We start from the raw sequence: 16,469 nt of genomic DNA, 5'->3' as shown, positions 1-16,469 counted from the left end.
ATTAATAGCAATGCAATGTTCACCATGTGTCAACACTGGGTGGACCGGTTGGTGTGTGGCGCTGAAGTACCGCAAGAGCAGTTCAAAAGCTTAATGAGTTGTCTGCTCTTGCGGTCTTTGGCTTTGCGCCGATGAATCTGTTGCAAGCCTGGTGAGTTTGTGTTTGGAGCTGTCACTCTAGTGTTGCTGGGAAAGATGAGATGTATTCAGTGACACAAGACCTGGCTCTATAGCCCATGGAAAGGTAAACCGTTTCTGGCTTTAAAGGAACACTCCACTTTTTTTGGAACTAGGCTCATTCTCCAACTCCCCCCGAGTTAATAAGTTGAATTTTACCGTTTTGAAATCCATTCAGCCGTTCTCCTGTTCTGGCGATATCACTTTTAGCATAGCTTAGCATAGATCATTGAATCCTATTAGACCAAAAGCATCGCGTTCAAAAACGACCAACGAGTTTCGATATTTGTCCTATTTAAAACTTGACTCTTCTGTAGTTATATCGTGTACTAATACCATCGAAAATGTAAAGCTGCGATTTTCTAGGCTGATAAGATTAGGAACTACACTTCCATTCCGGTGTAATAGTCAAGGAAGTTTGCTGCCATAATATGGACGCAGCAGGCGCAGTAATATCACACAGCACATTTGCAAATGCTACAGTAACATAGCTTGGAACTAATTTCAGGCGCTGCGTGATATTACTGCGCCTGCTGCGTCCATATTATGGCAGCAAACTTCCTTGACTATTACGCCGGAATGGGAGTGTAGTTCCTATTCTTATTGGCCTAGAAAATCACAGCTTTACATTTTCCGCCGGTCTTAGTACACGATATAACTACAGAAGAGTCAAGTTTTAAATAGGAAAAATATTGAAACTCGTTGGCAAGGCAAGGCAAGGCAAGTTTATTTATATAGCACATTTCATACACAATGGTAATTCAAAGTGCTGGACATAAGAGGAATTAAAATCATAATATCATATAAGTCATAAAAACTAATAATAATCACAACGTTGATCATTTTTGAACGCGATGCTATTGGTCTAATAGGATTCAATGATCTATGCTAAGCTATGCTAAAAGTGATATCGCCAGAACAGGAGAATGGCTGAATGGATTTCAAAATGGTAAAACTCAACTTATTAACTCGGGGGGAGTTGGAGAATGAGCCTATTTCCAAAAAAGTGGAGTGTTCCTTTAAACTAGCACCCAGTTCATGCTGGTGGGAAAAGAGTAATAGACATATTTCACATATTCTAAAATAGGGTGACCATATTCTGAGAATCCAAAAAGAGGACACCCTCCCCAGGATGCGGTGGGCAGTGGCTGCATTTAAAGTGTTGAATTAATGACGGTCAGTGAAATGAGGTAAAAAAACCCGGACATTTTATGATATTTTACAAAATCCCCCCGGACATAATTTTATAGCCAAAAAAGAGGACATGTCCGGGGAAAAGAGGACGTATGGTCACCCTATTCTAAAAGATTCCTCCAATCCTAGGCTAAAATCTGTAGTCTATGATTGTTAGTTTGTCATGTTCACCGACAGCCAATTAATAACTGTTGCAATCAAATTGTACCTCAGACAAAATTCTGGAAGTGTCAGACTATGTGGCACATAGTCCTGCAGTGTGACTTCTCCTATGATGAATGTCAAATTGTCTTCATTTTTTAAGACAAGCCATGATCAGAATTAATGCTAGAGATTTCTTCTAATCACCAGAAACTCCGGTGCTCCTGGCCAGCGTTCACAGAATTCCTATTATATGTTGTTGCCTTTGCTATGATAAACACTGGTTGTGTCGCTGCTTTCATTTGGGTGTGTAGTACTGCTCGCTTACATATTCTTAAATATGCCAGTATTGCCACCGTTTATAGACTTTTCATGATAGTCAACATTTCAGACCCACGTGCAGAGCAGCAGTTATAGGGTTAGTTCACCCAAAAAAAAAAAAATTGGTTTACTCACCCTCAAGGCATCCTACTGTAGGTGTATATGAAAGGAGTTTTATTAAAATTTGTCCTGGCTCTTCCAAGCTTTATAATGACAGTAGGTGGGTGTTTCTGTTCAACAGTCCAAAAGAAGTCCAAAAAAGTGCATCCATGCATAATAAAAAGTGCTCCACGTTGCTCCGGGGGGTAAATAAAGGGCTCCTGTAGTGAATCGATAGTTTTTGTAAGAAAAAAATATCCATATTTAAAACATAATCACTTTTCTCTAGGTTGTGCCAACTGTCGTAAACAGAAGCCGCTGCGGGTGGATGACGTAGGACGTATGCATTGCACATGTGCCGCTGATAAGTGACAAACGTGGAAGCGGAGAGAGCAAAACAAAACACTGTTCACAAATTTGAAGTAAAAAAGGAGGATTTGTAAATAAAAGTGTCAGAGGATTTTGATATAAGCCAAGAGGAGACTGGTTTTCCTTTGCAGAAGTACGGAAACTTTGCTTACTTTGCTCCTGTAAACAAACTGTTTGCGCAAACCAAACGTCCTACGTCATCCACCCGGAATGGCTTGCATGTACGACAGTTGGCGCAAGCTAGAGAAAAGTTTTTCTTACAAGAACGCATCGATTTACTACAGGAGGCCTTTATTCACCCCCTGGAGCCGTGTGGAGCACTTTTTATTATGGATAAATGCGCTTTTTTGGACTTTTTTTTTAAACTGTTGAACAAAAACACCTACCAATTATAAAGCTTTCAAGAGTCAGGACAATTTTTTATATTACTCCGATTGGATTTGACTGAAAGAAGAAAGTCATATCCACCTAGGATGCCTTGAGGGTGAGTAAATAATGGGCTAATGTTTGGGTGAATTAACCCTTTAATGTTTCTGACATTAATTGATCATCATGTTCATACAGTCTGGCAACAATAATATTATAAATAACAATAACAATCAAGCAGTCTCAAATATATATATATTAATATTAAACAATGATATTTATCTCTTTACAAAATATCTCAACTTTAGCCCAGATTTCACACGGTAGAGCCAAGAAACTAAAAGAAGTGTTGGACTTTTTTAATATTAAATCGTTCTAAGCTTTCAAGCTCTAAAGGATATTAAGGGCTGAAGCACATCTCTAGGGCCAAGGGAGGATGGTGCCAATCTAGCAGAAAATTTCCTGCACTCTGCTAGACTCTCATCCTGTGACTAATCATAGTGGTCTTTCTCTCCATCACTCGCCCACACTCTGTTTCAAGTATCCAGGACTTTTTAATGCATTTTACTGTGTATTTATTTCATTTTAAAGTGTTTGAAATACTGCCAAATGTATTGTCTATAGCAGGGGTTTTCAAACCTGTCCTGGAGCCTCCCCTGCCCTGCACATTTTGTATATCTCCCTTATTAGGCACACCCAATTCAGGTCTTGCAGTCTCTACTAATGAGCTGATGATTTGAATCAGGTGTATTAGATGAGAGAGACAAGCAAAATGTGCAGGGCAGGGGAGGCTCCAGGACAGGTTTGAAAACCCCTGGTCTATAGTCTCTATTTGCATGTGACAGTCCTATTCTATTGTTGCTTTACCTAGAAGCAGTACTTAACCTTAAGCAAATCACAATGTGTGGGCTGTGACGTCTGCCAGGCAGATGGTCTCCGCATGGCCGATGCCCACTATAGGCACATCACAAGACTGGCTAGGCTTTTCTCCACTGGTAATGAGTTCATATACTGGGGGGAAGGTAATGTCTGCTTTCCCGGTGCGGTGAAAACAACCTGCTGCGCAAAGTTGTGAAAGTAAATGTAATCTTGAGGAAATTGGCATCCTTTCCAGCCTCTCTGAAAATGGCGAGCTCAGCAGTCAGCATCATTCATATTGCCAGGCGCCATTTATTTTATAGATTTTAAACAGAAAAACTGCATAACATCCATTAGGAGATGCATCTCGTACCTCTGCGCATTACTGCTAATTTTAGTGTCGTAATTGAGTTCATTCTCCTCTCATCAGTCATCTTCTGGTGTGGGGCTTCATCTACCCACTCAAAGGATGCATCGCTTCATCTGTGACGGGATGAGCTACGCATTATCAAGCGCACAGAAAGGTTCATTGGGTGTCATCTGCTTTGTATCAGAAAACATGTTCAGCTCCAGATTGAGAAATGTGAAAGAAAATGTCACACTCTATAGACTTCGGTCTCCAACACCATTATGGACAACAGTTCACTGCAAAACAACCCCCATTCTTGTGCTGTTGCTTTCTGTAATGACCTGTCCAGCCGTTTATTCCCAGCCCACTTGCTGTTACCCTCATCCCAGACTTTTACCATTCTGAATCACATGCTCTGTTGAGTCTCAAATTTTGTCATCTATTAATAGAGACCAGTGTTTCAGAGTAACTTTCGCAAATGCTAACACCTTTAAAATCTCTGTTAATTATTTAAGAAAAGTTTATTGTTTCTGTAAAAAATCAGGTCACCTGAGGTATGATTAACCAACCTGTTTTTCTGTCTCTTTCCATGTTTTCTAGACAGCTCAGACGGTGTTGCTGGTTGTCGCTGCTTTCCTCATCTGCTGGATGCCGCACCACATTATCGCCATGTGGGTAGAATTTGGCCAGTTCCCATTGAATGATGCTTCTTTTGCGTTTCGGATCATCTCTCATTGCCTGGCCTATGGAAACTCCTGTGTTAACCCTATTCTTTATGCTTTCCTCTCGGAAAACTTCAGAAAAGCCTGCAAGCAGGTTTTCACGTGCCGTTTTTTTTACTCTCCTCCGCCGGTGGAGAAAGTGGTACGCATTCGCATGGAGAACTTCTCCATGACACATTCCACCACCAACATTTGACTCAAAACTTTTTAGAGATATGAGCACTGTTTAAAACATTGTGGCATGGTGTCATGGATTACATTTCAAGAAGGTTTGACCAACAAGGACAATAAATATGAAGCTACCTGACACCCTATACAATATCTCAATCCACATTTATTAAAGGCATTTATTTGCTTATTTAAAAAGTGTAAACTATTTAAGTGTAAATAGCATTTGTCATTGAAATGTTATTAAATGTTTGTGTTAACTGTTTAATGTATTTAATGTTATTGAAAATAATTCAAACCTATGTAGGGATTCATTTAACTATATACTTACTATAAGAATTTATTTGCATGACTGTGTTTGTAAAAAAAAAACTGTGCTGTCTGAACACCTTTTTGCATAGTGTTTATGTCTCAGTTTAAACATGCCATAAACTTTAAGATTTCCTTGTATGCTGTAATTATATACTCAGTGACATTGGTTTACATGTATTATGTCCAGTCTTATGTTTATATATCAGTTATGAAAAGAAAATACAACTGAAGGTTCCCCCCTTATGAATTCAGAAATTAAAATATCTAATTCGATGAACAATAAAATGTATGTTTAAGTTTTCTGGTCTCTTAAGAGTAAGTTAGAGTGGGTTATTGTTTAGATGACAAGAGGATGTCGCTATCTTTATCCTAATGCTTATGGTTAACTGTTTGACATAGCAGAGATTGTCCTAAACAAAAGACCAATGGAAACTCTGTGTGTGTGTCCATCTCTCACCAGTCTATTACTCACGCCTCTCTGTAAGATACCAGGATAGAAGCTCTTATAAACACAGGTTCTTTTTTAGAATCACGAACGAGTCAAGAAAGTCTCAAAGCTTTGGAACTTCCCTTTGAAGTGACATGAAATGGGCTGGATGGCACATATTTCAACAGGTCAGTTTCCTGTCAGGTGAATATGCTTGTGTAAGATGCTACCATCACCAGGGTATTCACTCATGCCTTTAATCCATGTGAAATACATCTCCGGTACAATGCAGCTCTCACAATAATGCGATATAATAGTACTACAAATGAAAACAAAAAACGGTTGCTGTCGCTGTGAGTGACCCTAAAAATGCAGCTATTTTTGCACAGTGCACATAACTTTGGAATGAGTCCAAGTGCACACTGGTAACTTTTTTCTTCCTTTATTAAATGTGTTATGAGTTTGTCACACCACAAATGTGTTATTAACCAACCAAACAAATTTGAATAATAAAAGACCGCCAAGTGAACAAAATAAGTTATCAAACTCTTAAATTGAAAAAATAAGCAGTATTCTCCGCTCTCAAATGCTGAGGGCGTGTCCAGTGCGCCAAAACCACGCCCACTCGCAGGAATGCTGCCGCCTCTCTCGACTGTCAAATACAAATTTAAATAAGGACACCGAACTGAGGTAAACCCCTATCGCAACGAGGTAATATCCATTTACTTGACGAAGGCATAGTTAGCTAGCAAACTGTAGGCTGCAGTAATTAACGGTATATGACAGTAACTCGTGACTGAGCAGGAGAACTGTTATAATATAAAATTCTCTGAATTGTGTAGATGTGTAGCATACTGTATACACTACCAGTCAAAAGTTTCTGGACAGTAAGATGTTTTTATAGACGTCTCGGTAACACTTTATAATAACGTTCAGTTGTAAGTCTTTTATAAGTGATCAGTTAATGATGAAATAATCATTTCCAAAACATTCACAAATGATAATTAAGTGATATGCTAACAATTTGTGTATGTTTTGTTAATTAATTTACAAGTCATTTACAAATTAATTTACAAGTAATTAGTTAATGATGAACTAATTATTTACAAAACATGACTATGTTTATAAATTATGAATAAGTGATATGTTCATTTTATTGTAAGTACTATGCTAACGATTTATACATCTGTTGTAAATTATCTGAAAAATGGCATATCATGAAATAATCAAACAGATCCTTAGTAAATGGTTAAAAATTACTAGTTAACCCTTTAACTGTTTATTCATGATGCGATCTTCAGTGAAGGATAAACATTGAAATGATTGATATTTTAATTATTTTTAAGTGACACATAATATATTAATTAGTAACGTATTAACCACTTACTAAGGATCTGTTTGATTATTTCATGATATGCTATTTTTTAAGATAAATTACTACAGATTTGTAAATTCTCAGCCTATTACTTAATAATCATTTGTGAACGTATAATCATGTTTTGCAAATTATAAGTTCATCATTATCTAATCACTTGTAAATGATTTATAACTTAATCTACAAAACATTTTAAAATACTAACACATCACTTATTAATCATTAACTAATAACTTGTAAATAACTTGTAAATGAATTAGCAAAACATACACAAATTGTTAGCATATCACTTATTAAACATTTATGAATGTTTTGCAAATCATTATTTTATTATTAACTCACCACTTATAAATGACTTACAACTGTTCTGCTCACCAAGCCTGCATTTATTTGATCCAAAGTACAGCAAAAGCAGTAACATTTTGAAATATTTTTACTATTATATTTTCTATTTGAATGTATTTTAAAATATAATTTAATCCTGTGATTTCAAAGCTAAATTTGTAGCGTCATTACTCCAGTCACATGATCATTCAGAAAACGTTCTAATATTCTGATTTGCTGTTCAAAAAAAGTTATTATTATTGTGTTGTAAACAGCTGAGTCGATTTTTTTCGGGGTTTTTTTTTTTTTGGATGAATAGAAAGTTCAGAAGAAAAGCATTTATCTGAAATAGAAATCTTTTGTAACATTATAAATGTCTTTATCATCACTTTTGATCAATTTTAAGCATCCTTGCTAAATAGAAGTATTAATTTTTATAATTCCTTTCCCAAAAGAAAATCTATACTGCTCTAAGCTTTTGAATGGTATAGTGTATACTGTTACAAAAGCTTTTTATTTCAGATAAATGCTGATCTTTGGATCTTTTTATTCAAAGAATCCTAAAAAAATGTACTCAACTGTTTTAAATATCGGTAATAATAATTAAAAATGTTTCTTGAACAGCAAATCAGCATATTAGAATTAATTTCCGAAGGATCATGTGACACTGAAGACTGCAGTAATGATGCTGAAAATTTAGCTTTGATCACAGTAATAAATTACTTTTTAAAATATATTCAGATAGAAAGCAGTTATTTTATATAGTAAAAATATTTCACAATATTACTGCTTTTGCTATATTTTGGATCAAATAAATGCAGAGCCAAAAAACTTCTTTAACCCTTGTACGTTAAAAAAAAAAAGTTACACATGGAACTGGACAAAAAAATTGACAAAAATGTCCATGTCCAAAAACTGTCATAAAAATATGATTTATCAATATTTTTTTTTCCATTTTTACTGATGTCAATTTTTAACCACTATCTGTTCTATCCATAGATACCAAACATTCATTAATTTTCAGAATTTTAACCCTTTAAATGCTGGTTTGTTTACATAATGCCACAGGTGTTTTTTTTATGAAAAAATTAAAAATAGTAGTTTATTTCCATATACTAAATTATAAGTAGAATTTTTTTCTTTGCTTATTAGCTTCTTGGGTGTGTCAATGAAGAACAACAACATTCATTTTGAGGCATTTATATTTTTTATGTAGTGTCAGATTTAACACTTAGGCCCATAATGGACAAAAAAGGCCATGTCAAAAATCTGTCATAGAAATGCTATATATTAATATTTTTTTCCACTTTTACTGACTGTTTTTGTTTTTTATCAGCATCTCTTCTATTCATAATTATCAAACATTCATTCATTTTCAGAATTGTAATGCTTTAAAAGCTGGTTTCTTTACATAATGCTCACTGTCAATGGGCAACACCAGCTACGGAGCTTCCTCTGCTGAGTAACGTCTCTTCATCTTGCAAGCAATGAAATGACCAAGCCCTCAAGCACCAAATATGTATAGTTTTGGCTGTGCGAACACCTGTTTGGCTGTGCGAACACTCAAACTTTGTATAAAATCTACCAGACTAAACAATCAGCATTTTCTTGTGGTCAAAACAAAAACAATGTGTTTAGGGACTTCTGAACTTCTACATCAAATTCAAGCTCACCTTTTATCTCTGTACAAAAACAATGACAAATGAAAAAGTGCAATCAAGGATTAAGATGTGTGTTTGGTTGAAAAAGAAAAATCCTCAAAGCTCATTAACCTTCTTTGATCATATTCAGAGTTTTCAAATTGCAGTATGACCCTGCCAAGGGTGTGACTCATATACATGGAGTGGGATTTTTGATTGCCAGTACAATATAACTTCTTTCAAACTAATTACACCCATGAAATTTTCAGCAAACACATGCAAATCACACTCTGACATCCTTACCAGCGTACCCACACAATTATAGCTGCATTATTTTTCCAATTGACTCTATAATAGACTGTAATATGCATAAGCAGAAAACACAAAAAAGCAAGTATTTCTTTTATATGCCAAATTTGAAAAAATGGCACAATCTAGTAAAAAATGGTAAAAATTTAAAATTTGAAGCCTTGCCGATAGAATGAATGCCTATTAGCAAATATTGCAACATTTTATAGTCAAATGGCCCTGGGTTAAAAAATTGCAGTTTTAATGGGTTTCAATGTGGACATTTTTGTCCTTAAGGTCCTGAGTGTGACTATTTTTTGTACGGAGGGTAAAATAGTTTTTTGAAGGAAAGAGGGTGAAATATTAAAATTTCAATACAAAATACACACCTGAGCCAAGATTTATGCAGTTGGCATTAACACAGGCACACTTATAACAAAAAACAAAACTGAAATGGACAAAAATGTCCATAAGGTTGCACAAGGGTTAAAAACCTTAAAAATCTTACTGTCCAAAAACTTTTGATTGGTAGTGTATCTGACTACATCTATAAACAATGCTATGTTTCACATAGTGTCAGCACGATAGGTCTGGCAGTGCACCATGATAAAATATTTACAGTATCTTACCATTTTAGACTGCAAGAACTTTCAGGTAAATAGTCTGGGAAAATATCCTAAATCTGGCGATGCTCAGACAAATCATTAATAACAAAGTTAACCTGTTCAGACAATGTCAATTTGATTAGACTTTTGGATTGACTTTTCTTTGGTAGTTTTTGATAATTAGATTTTTAGGTAATTCGATTAAATGCTGCTAAATCAATCTCATCCTATATCACAGGGACCTTTTATTAGTAATTCCATAACGTTTGTCCAGTCACTAAAACTGAACCAGATTAAAACGGAGGCAGTATTTTCAAACCATGGCAAATATATTACCAAAAAATCTACAATAAACTGTATAAATTGCTCTTATGGCTGGATTTAGTGTTGAAAAGAGCATTTCCTCATCCAGGAACATAACTTTAGATCATTAACAGCTACAAATAATCAGCCTTATTCTCTATACATTTTACACCAAATATCTGTTGTGCGAAAAGCAGATGGTGAGCCTTAACATCGATTTTTTTTTAACACTTCATCCAACAAAATTAATTCTGTCTGCATTTCTGGTGAACCAAATGTACCTTTAAAAAAATGTAAAGTGCACACTTTAACCCAGAAGTCTTTGTTGCATTTCAAAGCTGAAAATAACATTAAGAGTCACTGTCCAAATACATTTCAAGGGTCCTTCGTGCACTAGACAAAGCCTAGAACTCACAAAATGGAATTGAAGAAAATATCTTAATGAGTAAGTGGTTCTGCTTGACCAGGTTGCTTTTTCTTTGAAATGAGCCCATCAGGGCAGCTCACAGCTCCCTGTTTATGTCTTCTCTAATCAATGTTATGAAAGACCCTCTTCTCAATAACACTGCTGCAAAGTTCAAATTTATCACATGGCAACCCTAATGTTGTGCGGAAATAATAAACAGTTGGTAGTGAAGCATAAAGCCTCACTTTAAGACCTCTCTATCACATTCATTCCCATTAAGCGAAAGATAGCCATTACCAGCACTGAAATAACGACGACGCACATAAACCAACAACACATCATCCAATAAAACAGAAAACAGCAACTTTGCCATTTAAATATGTTTTGGTCTTAACGACACTTTTCGGTGGGAGGTTGGTGGCAAATATTTTCAAATTACAAAACAACATTCAGTCAGCTGCATTTGTGTTTAAGCTGTCTAGCATAGAAATGTAAACAGAAGCATCAGGCCAAAATATTCTTTAATGTTTAGTGCTTTGTCTATACAACAAATACACAAAGCAACATTTATTTCCAACCCTGTATGACTTTCTTCTGCAGACCGCCGCAAACTGTTCTTGTGCATATAATGAAAGTCAGCGGGGTATAAAAATAACACTTAACCTGACTGATTTTCATTATATAGGCATCTGGCTTCTGTTCAGCAGAAGCCAAAAAAATCATACATATTTGGAACGACATGAGGGTGAGCAAAGCTGCATCTAAATCACGTATTATATGAAATAAGTATGCCTGAACTCATGTTATTCATAAAACAGCCAAATGGTAACCAGATGGCTTGCTACCTCTGAAGTGCACATCTGACGGACACTTTAATATCCCATGAGGCCATGGGAGAGGATTTGTGAATGAGAATAACATGACAAATGTACATTCAGATTACATGCAAAAGAGCATTTTTAGTGAAGTACACTACCAGTCAAAAGTTTTTGGACAGTAAGATTTTTAATGTTTTTAAAGCAGTCTCTTTTGCTCACCAAGCCTGCATTTATTTGATTCAAAGTACAGCAAAAATCTGAAATATTTTTACTATTTTACTAACTGGTTTCTATTTGAATATATTTTAAAATGTAATTTATTCCTCTGATTTCAAAGCAGAATTTTTTTGCATCATTACACCAGTCACATGATCCTTTAGAAATCATTATAATATACTGATTTGCCATTCAAAAAAACATTTATTACTATTATTATGTTGAAAACAGCTGAACAGAACGGTTTCTTTGATGAATAGAAAGTTCAGAAGAACAGCATTTATCTGAAAAAGAAATATTTTGTAACATTATAAATATCTTTATCATCAGTTTTGATCATTTTAAAGTATCCTTGGTAAATATAAGTATTAATTTCCATAATTCCATAGTATTACTGGCAATAATTTAAAAAAATGTTTCTTGAAAAGCAAAATCAGCATATTCGAATGATTTCTGAAGGATCTTGTGACACTGAAGACTAGAGTAATGATACTGAAAATATAGATTTTGATCACATTACATTTTAAAATGTATTCAAATAGCAAGTTATTTTAAATAGTACAATTATTTCACAATATTACTGCTTTTGCTGTATTTTGGATCAGATAAATGATGAGCAGAAGAGACTTATTTAAAAAAAAAAAAACATTAAAAATCTTACTGTTCAAAAACTTTTAACTGGTGGTGTAGTTTATTAAAAAGAAATACCAACCCACTCAGTATGTGATTTTAGACCTAAATTATAATGAATTTTCATTTTTGGGTGGACTGCAAATGTTTAGTCTGAAAAGGTTTAATACAACAAATATACAAATAACTATTTAATTCCAAATCTATAAGATGTTCTTCCTTGTACAGAACACATAAGAAGATATTTTAATGAATCTTTTTAATTGTTTTTGTCCATACAATGAAAGTGGTCCAAAATAATACTATTAATAAAGAGAGAGAGATTTCAGGATTTATTTGTGTTCTACTGAAGAAAAAGTCATACAGTTTTAGAACAACATGAGGATGAGTAATGTACATTTTTGGGTGAACTGAACTATCCCTTTAAAAGGTCTAATATAAATTTGAACATAAGCTTTAGAACAAACTGTTCTTTAAATGTTTATATCAAAGTTTTAACACAAAAAATATACAATAAACACTTCATTGGTTTGTAAGGCTAATGTATACATCTTAATTAATTTACTTTTCTACATTTGTTTGAAAGTCTGTTTTATGGCTGGGCTTCTGAATTTCAGATTCCATCCCCGGTAAAGATGTTCTCCTCCTGGCTGCTGTCTCTATTTTCTGCACAAGTTCCACATCCCACCGATGTGTAACGAAGCTCAGCACCTCCCCTCCCTCAGAGCCCCCTGCTCTCCCCACGCGCCCTGCCCGATGGATGTAATCTGTGTGGGTCTCGGGGAAGTCATAATTGACGATAAGTCCAACTTTCTGTGTATCCAATCCTCTTGAAGCAATGTCAGTGCATATTAGAACATTAACACTCCCTTTTTGAAAGTCCTTGAAAATTCCCTCCCTCATAGTGGCAGGCATCTCCCCCTGGAGCCTCATATGACGAACACCCATTTCCTCCAGCGAGTACCCCAGCCAGTTGACAGTGGAAGCCGAGTTGCAAAAAACCAAAACGCCTTTATGCTCCACTTCGGCCTTCTTCAAGGCTTGATGAAGCTCTAAGATCTTGTCTGCACCTTTGACCCTGAGAAACATCTGCTTTACGTGTGGCATGAGATGATGTAGCATCCGGCTTTTAATGGTCACCATGCTAGCCAGGTCAGTCACCTTACTGAGGACCTCTCCTACGCCACCCGGAAATGTGGCTCCCACCACAACCAGCTGAGCTTTACGGACGAGCCCAACCGTCTCAGAGAGCCTGGATGCCACTTCAGTATGTGAAAGAATGTTCTCGAGCATGCCTGCGAAGCTGTCATCAAACATAGTGTCAGCTTCATCAATGACTAGGAAGTTTAGTTCATTCAAGTTAATGAAGCGCTTCCAGAGGGCCTTCAGCAGAGCACCAGGAGTGGCCACTAAAACATCCGGCTGACCGTGAGTGAACGTCGCTTTTATGTTTCCCACACCTTTTCCACCTCCTGCGACTTTGACCACAAGTCCAAACGGTTTGCTGATTGTTCGAGCTACGGATGTCACTTGCTCTGCTAGTTCCCGCGATGGAACGATGACCACAGCGCGAATGTTTCTCTCAAAGTCTGTGAAGGACTCCTTCTGGATGTCCGCCTGCAGCCTGTGGATGATGGGAAGGAGGTAAGCAAGTGTTTTTCCGCTTCCTGTCTCTCCAGCGCAGAGGATATTGCGTCCTTTTAATATTTTGGGAATGGTTTGCATTTGCACTGTGGTGGGGTGAATTATATTCTGGCTTTGTAAAGTTTCGACCAGTTCTGGACAAATATTAAAGCAACTAAATGTTTTTTGTGAGGCGAATACACTGTCATCACCCTCGTCCTTCTGCTTGAGGACAGATGGTGGAGCACTTTGGATGCTGTTTATGGAGAAGTAATCCCCCAATGTTTTGTTACTCTTCCATCCTTTGGATGTCAGAACAGGTTGTTCAAATTTCCCAAGTGTATAGCCGACAGACTGGTTTAGCTGCGGGTTCTTGCTCTTGATCAGTAGTCTGCCAGGCTTGACTGTTGGCAGCTTGTCAAACTTCTTGCTTTGCATCTGTTTGATGTTCTCTATACGTTCTTGCATGGGTCTCGGGATGCGGATCACCACAGGCTGTGAGCTGGCGGTTGTCATTCTGCGTAGACCCGCGCTGATGGACGCGATCTGTCCCCAGCATGTTACCTGCGAGAGTTTGGCAGCGAGAAAAACACAGCGTCTGACCTTCACTGACTGCATAGTAGATACGACGTACTTCCACAGCACACGCGAGAAGGAATATCGGATGTCCTGTCGAATACACGAACTTATTACTGAACAATATGTTTAAGTGTCAAATGCGGTAAAACACTGAGCACACATGCACCCATGCTTAGTTCGTCCGAGCGCAGAATGATGACGTTTACAAACTAAGCGACGCCAAAATTAAAGCCCCGTTGATGAGATGATCGTGACTGAACTGGAAAAAGCATTCTACAGTATATATTACATTTATTTATTTAAAAGATTCTTCGAAGCGAGGAATGCAGCAAGGAAGTCGGTTTATCGAAACAATAACACGGGATGTTGCTAGCAATACAACGTTTCAGACATCGTCAAGATAGAACAGGGAAACATTCATAAATAGTGAACGCATGGAAGAATGCATTTATTATTTATTTAGGTTTAACTAACGTCTTTATTTCAGGACACTGATTGCTTGTGTTGAAATGTCAGATTATTTTAATAATCCAATGCATTTAAAAACATACATCTTTACATGGCAGAGGTTATTATGCTAGTATATATCATAGTTTCATATCCAACGTAGTTTTGTACATTTAGATTTGCTTTAAAAATATAAAAAAATAACTGTGATTATCAATAAATGCAAAACCATTCTAAATTACAAATATCATATATAATGTTAAATCTTTTATAAATAATACACTACCAGTCAAAAGTTTTTGAACAGTAAGAATTGTAATGTTTTTGCAAGCCTGCATTTATTTGATCTCAAATACAGCAAAAGCAGTTATAATGTGACATATTTTTACTATTTAAAATAAGGGCGTTTTATTTGAATATATTTTCAAATGTATTTTATTACTGTGATCAAAGCTAAATTTTCAGTAGCATTACTCCAGGCTTCAGTGTCATCCTTCAGAAATCATTCTAATATGCTGATTTGCTGTTCAAGAAACATTTATTATTATTATTATCATCAATATTTAAAACAGTTCAGTACATTTTTTCAGGATTCTTTGATGAATAGAAAGATCCAAAGATCAGCATTTATCTGAAATAAAAAAAAACTTTTGTAACATTATACACTACATTAAAAAGAGTCAGTATAATTTATAATTATAAGTACTGTTATTAAGCAAGGATGCTTTAAATTGATCAAAAGTGATGATAAGACATTTATAATGCTACTAAAATAAGAAAAAATTATTTTAGATAAATGCTGTTCTTTTGAACTTTCTATTCATCAAAGAAACCTGAAAAAAAATCTACTCAGCTGTTTTTAACATAATAATAATAATAAATACACTACAACAGGGCTATTCAATTGGCGGCCCGCGGGCCCAATCCGGCCCGCCAATCATCTTCGTTCGGCCCGATGGAGAAGTACGCGCAAGTGGCTTGAATTGTTTTGGCACTAATTAGTTTGTCCACTAGGCGGCAACGCTGGCCCGGGCCAGCCAAAAAAGAAAAGCAAGAGAGCCAAGAACAACAACAATCTACCAGAGACCGCAACATCAATAGACGGCAGATTTAATAAGCACTTGTTGGGCTCCAGACTGCGACCAATGGTCACATTTTTCTGCCGGTGCGACTAAATTTTGTGAGCGGTCGCATTGGCGCGACCACCGCGTTGTTCAACTCATAAGCGCTGCTATTTCTGTTTCATATGAGAAACATAAAACGGCAAACGAAACGAAAGAGAAACCAAAGCGCGCCACGGTTTGAGCTGCGCAGCGCGGACCGTTTATCAGTTCGGACCGCAACGTTAACACGCTTGTCCAAGCTCAGAACAGCCGGGAACCAAAGTTGATTTCGCAACACTGTAACTGCACAGTGCTGCGAGATCCAGTGAGAAGTGTTTGAATTCGCACAGAATGAATTAAGGTTGCTGCAAGATCTATTGAGAATAAATCAAATTCTGTTATAAACAGCGCTGAGGTATGTCAGAAAACCAGAAGTAACGCCAATTTAAGCATAGTTGAATGTTATTACAGTATTCACTTAAGGGTTTGTACAACCTTTTGAAAGAGAAATTCAAGACTTTCAAACATTTTGCACAACCATTCCCAGCACGTAAAGCTCGTATAATCCAATGTTATTTGGATGGCCAAATAACTGAATGTTATTTGGAT

At 36.2% G+C, this 16,469-nt stretch overlaps 2 protein-coding genes across 2 annotated transcripts in view; one reads left to right on the top strand and one right to left on the bottom strand.

Annotated features, from left to right (window-relative positions):
• ipo11 (importin 11) overlaps positions 1-16,469 on the top strand; it is a 229,992-nt gene that overhangs the window by 80,294 nt on the left and 133,229 nt on the right. The gene's annotated exons all lie outside the window — the stretch shown is intronic.
• On the bottom strand, positions 12,420-14,486 carry ddx28 (DEAD (Asp-Glu-Ala-Asp) box polypeptide 28). Its single transcript, XM_073837157.1, has one exon. The coding sequence runs from the start codon at positions 14,347-14,349 to the stop codon at positions 12,670-12,672; it is 1,680 nt and encodes a 559-aa protein (XP_073693258.1). The 5' UTR covers positions 14,350-14,486; the 3' UTR covers positions 12,420-12,669.

Source organism: Garra rufa, chromosome 3, assembly GCF_049309525.1.
Source record: "Garra rufa chromosome 3, GarRuf1.0, whole genome shotgun sequence".
In the NCBI taxonomy this organism is placed as follows: Eukaryota; Metazoa; Chordata; class Actinopteri; order Cypriniformes; family Cyprinidae; genus Garra; species Garra rufa.
The sequence above is the reverse complement of the archived record's forward strand: the minus strand, read 5'-3'. Positions and strand labels throughout refer to the sequence as shown.

What these genes read in the sequence shown, in the direction of transcription:
- ddx28 (XM_073837157.1), bottom strand. Translation starts at nt 14,349, where the DNA reads ATGCAGTCAGTGAAGGTCAGACGCTGTGTTTTTCTCGCTGCCAAACTC.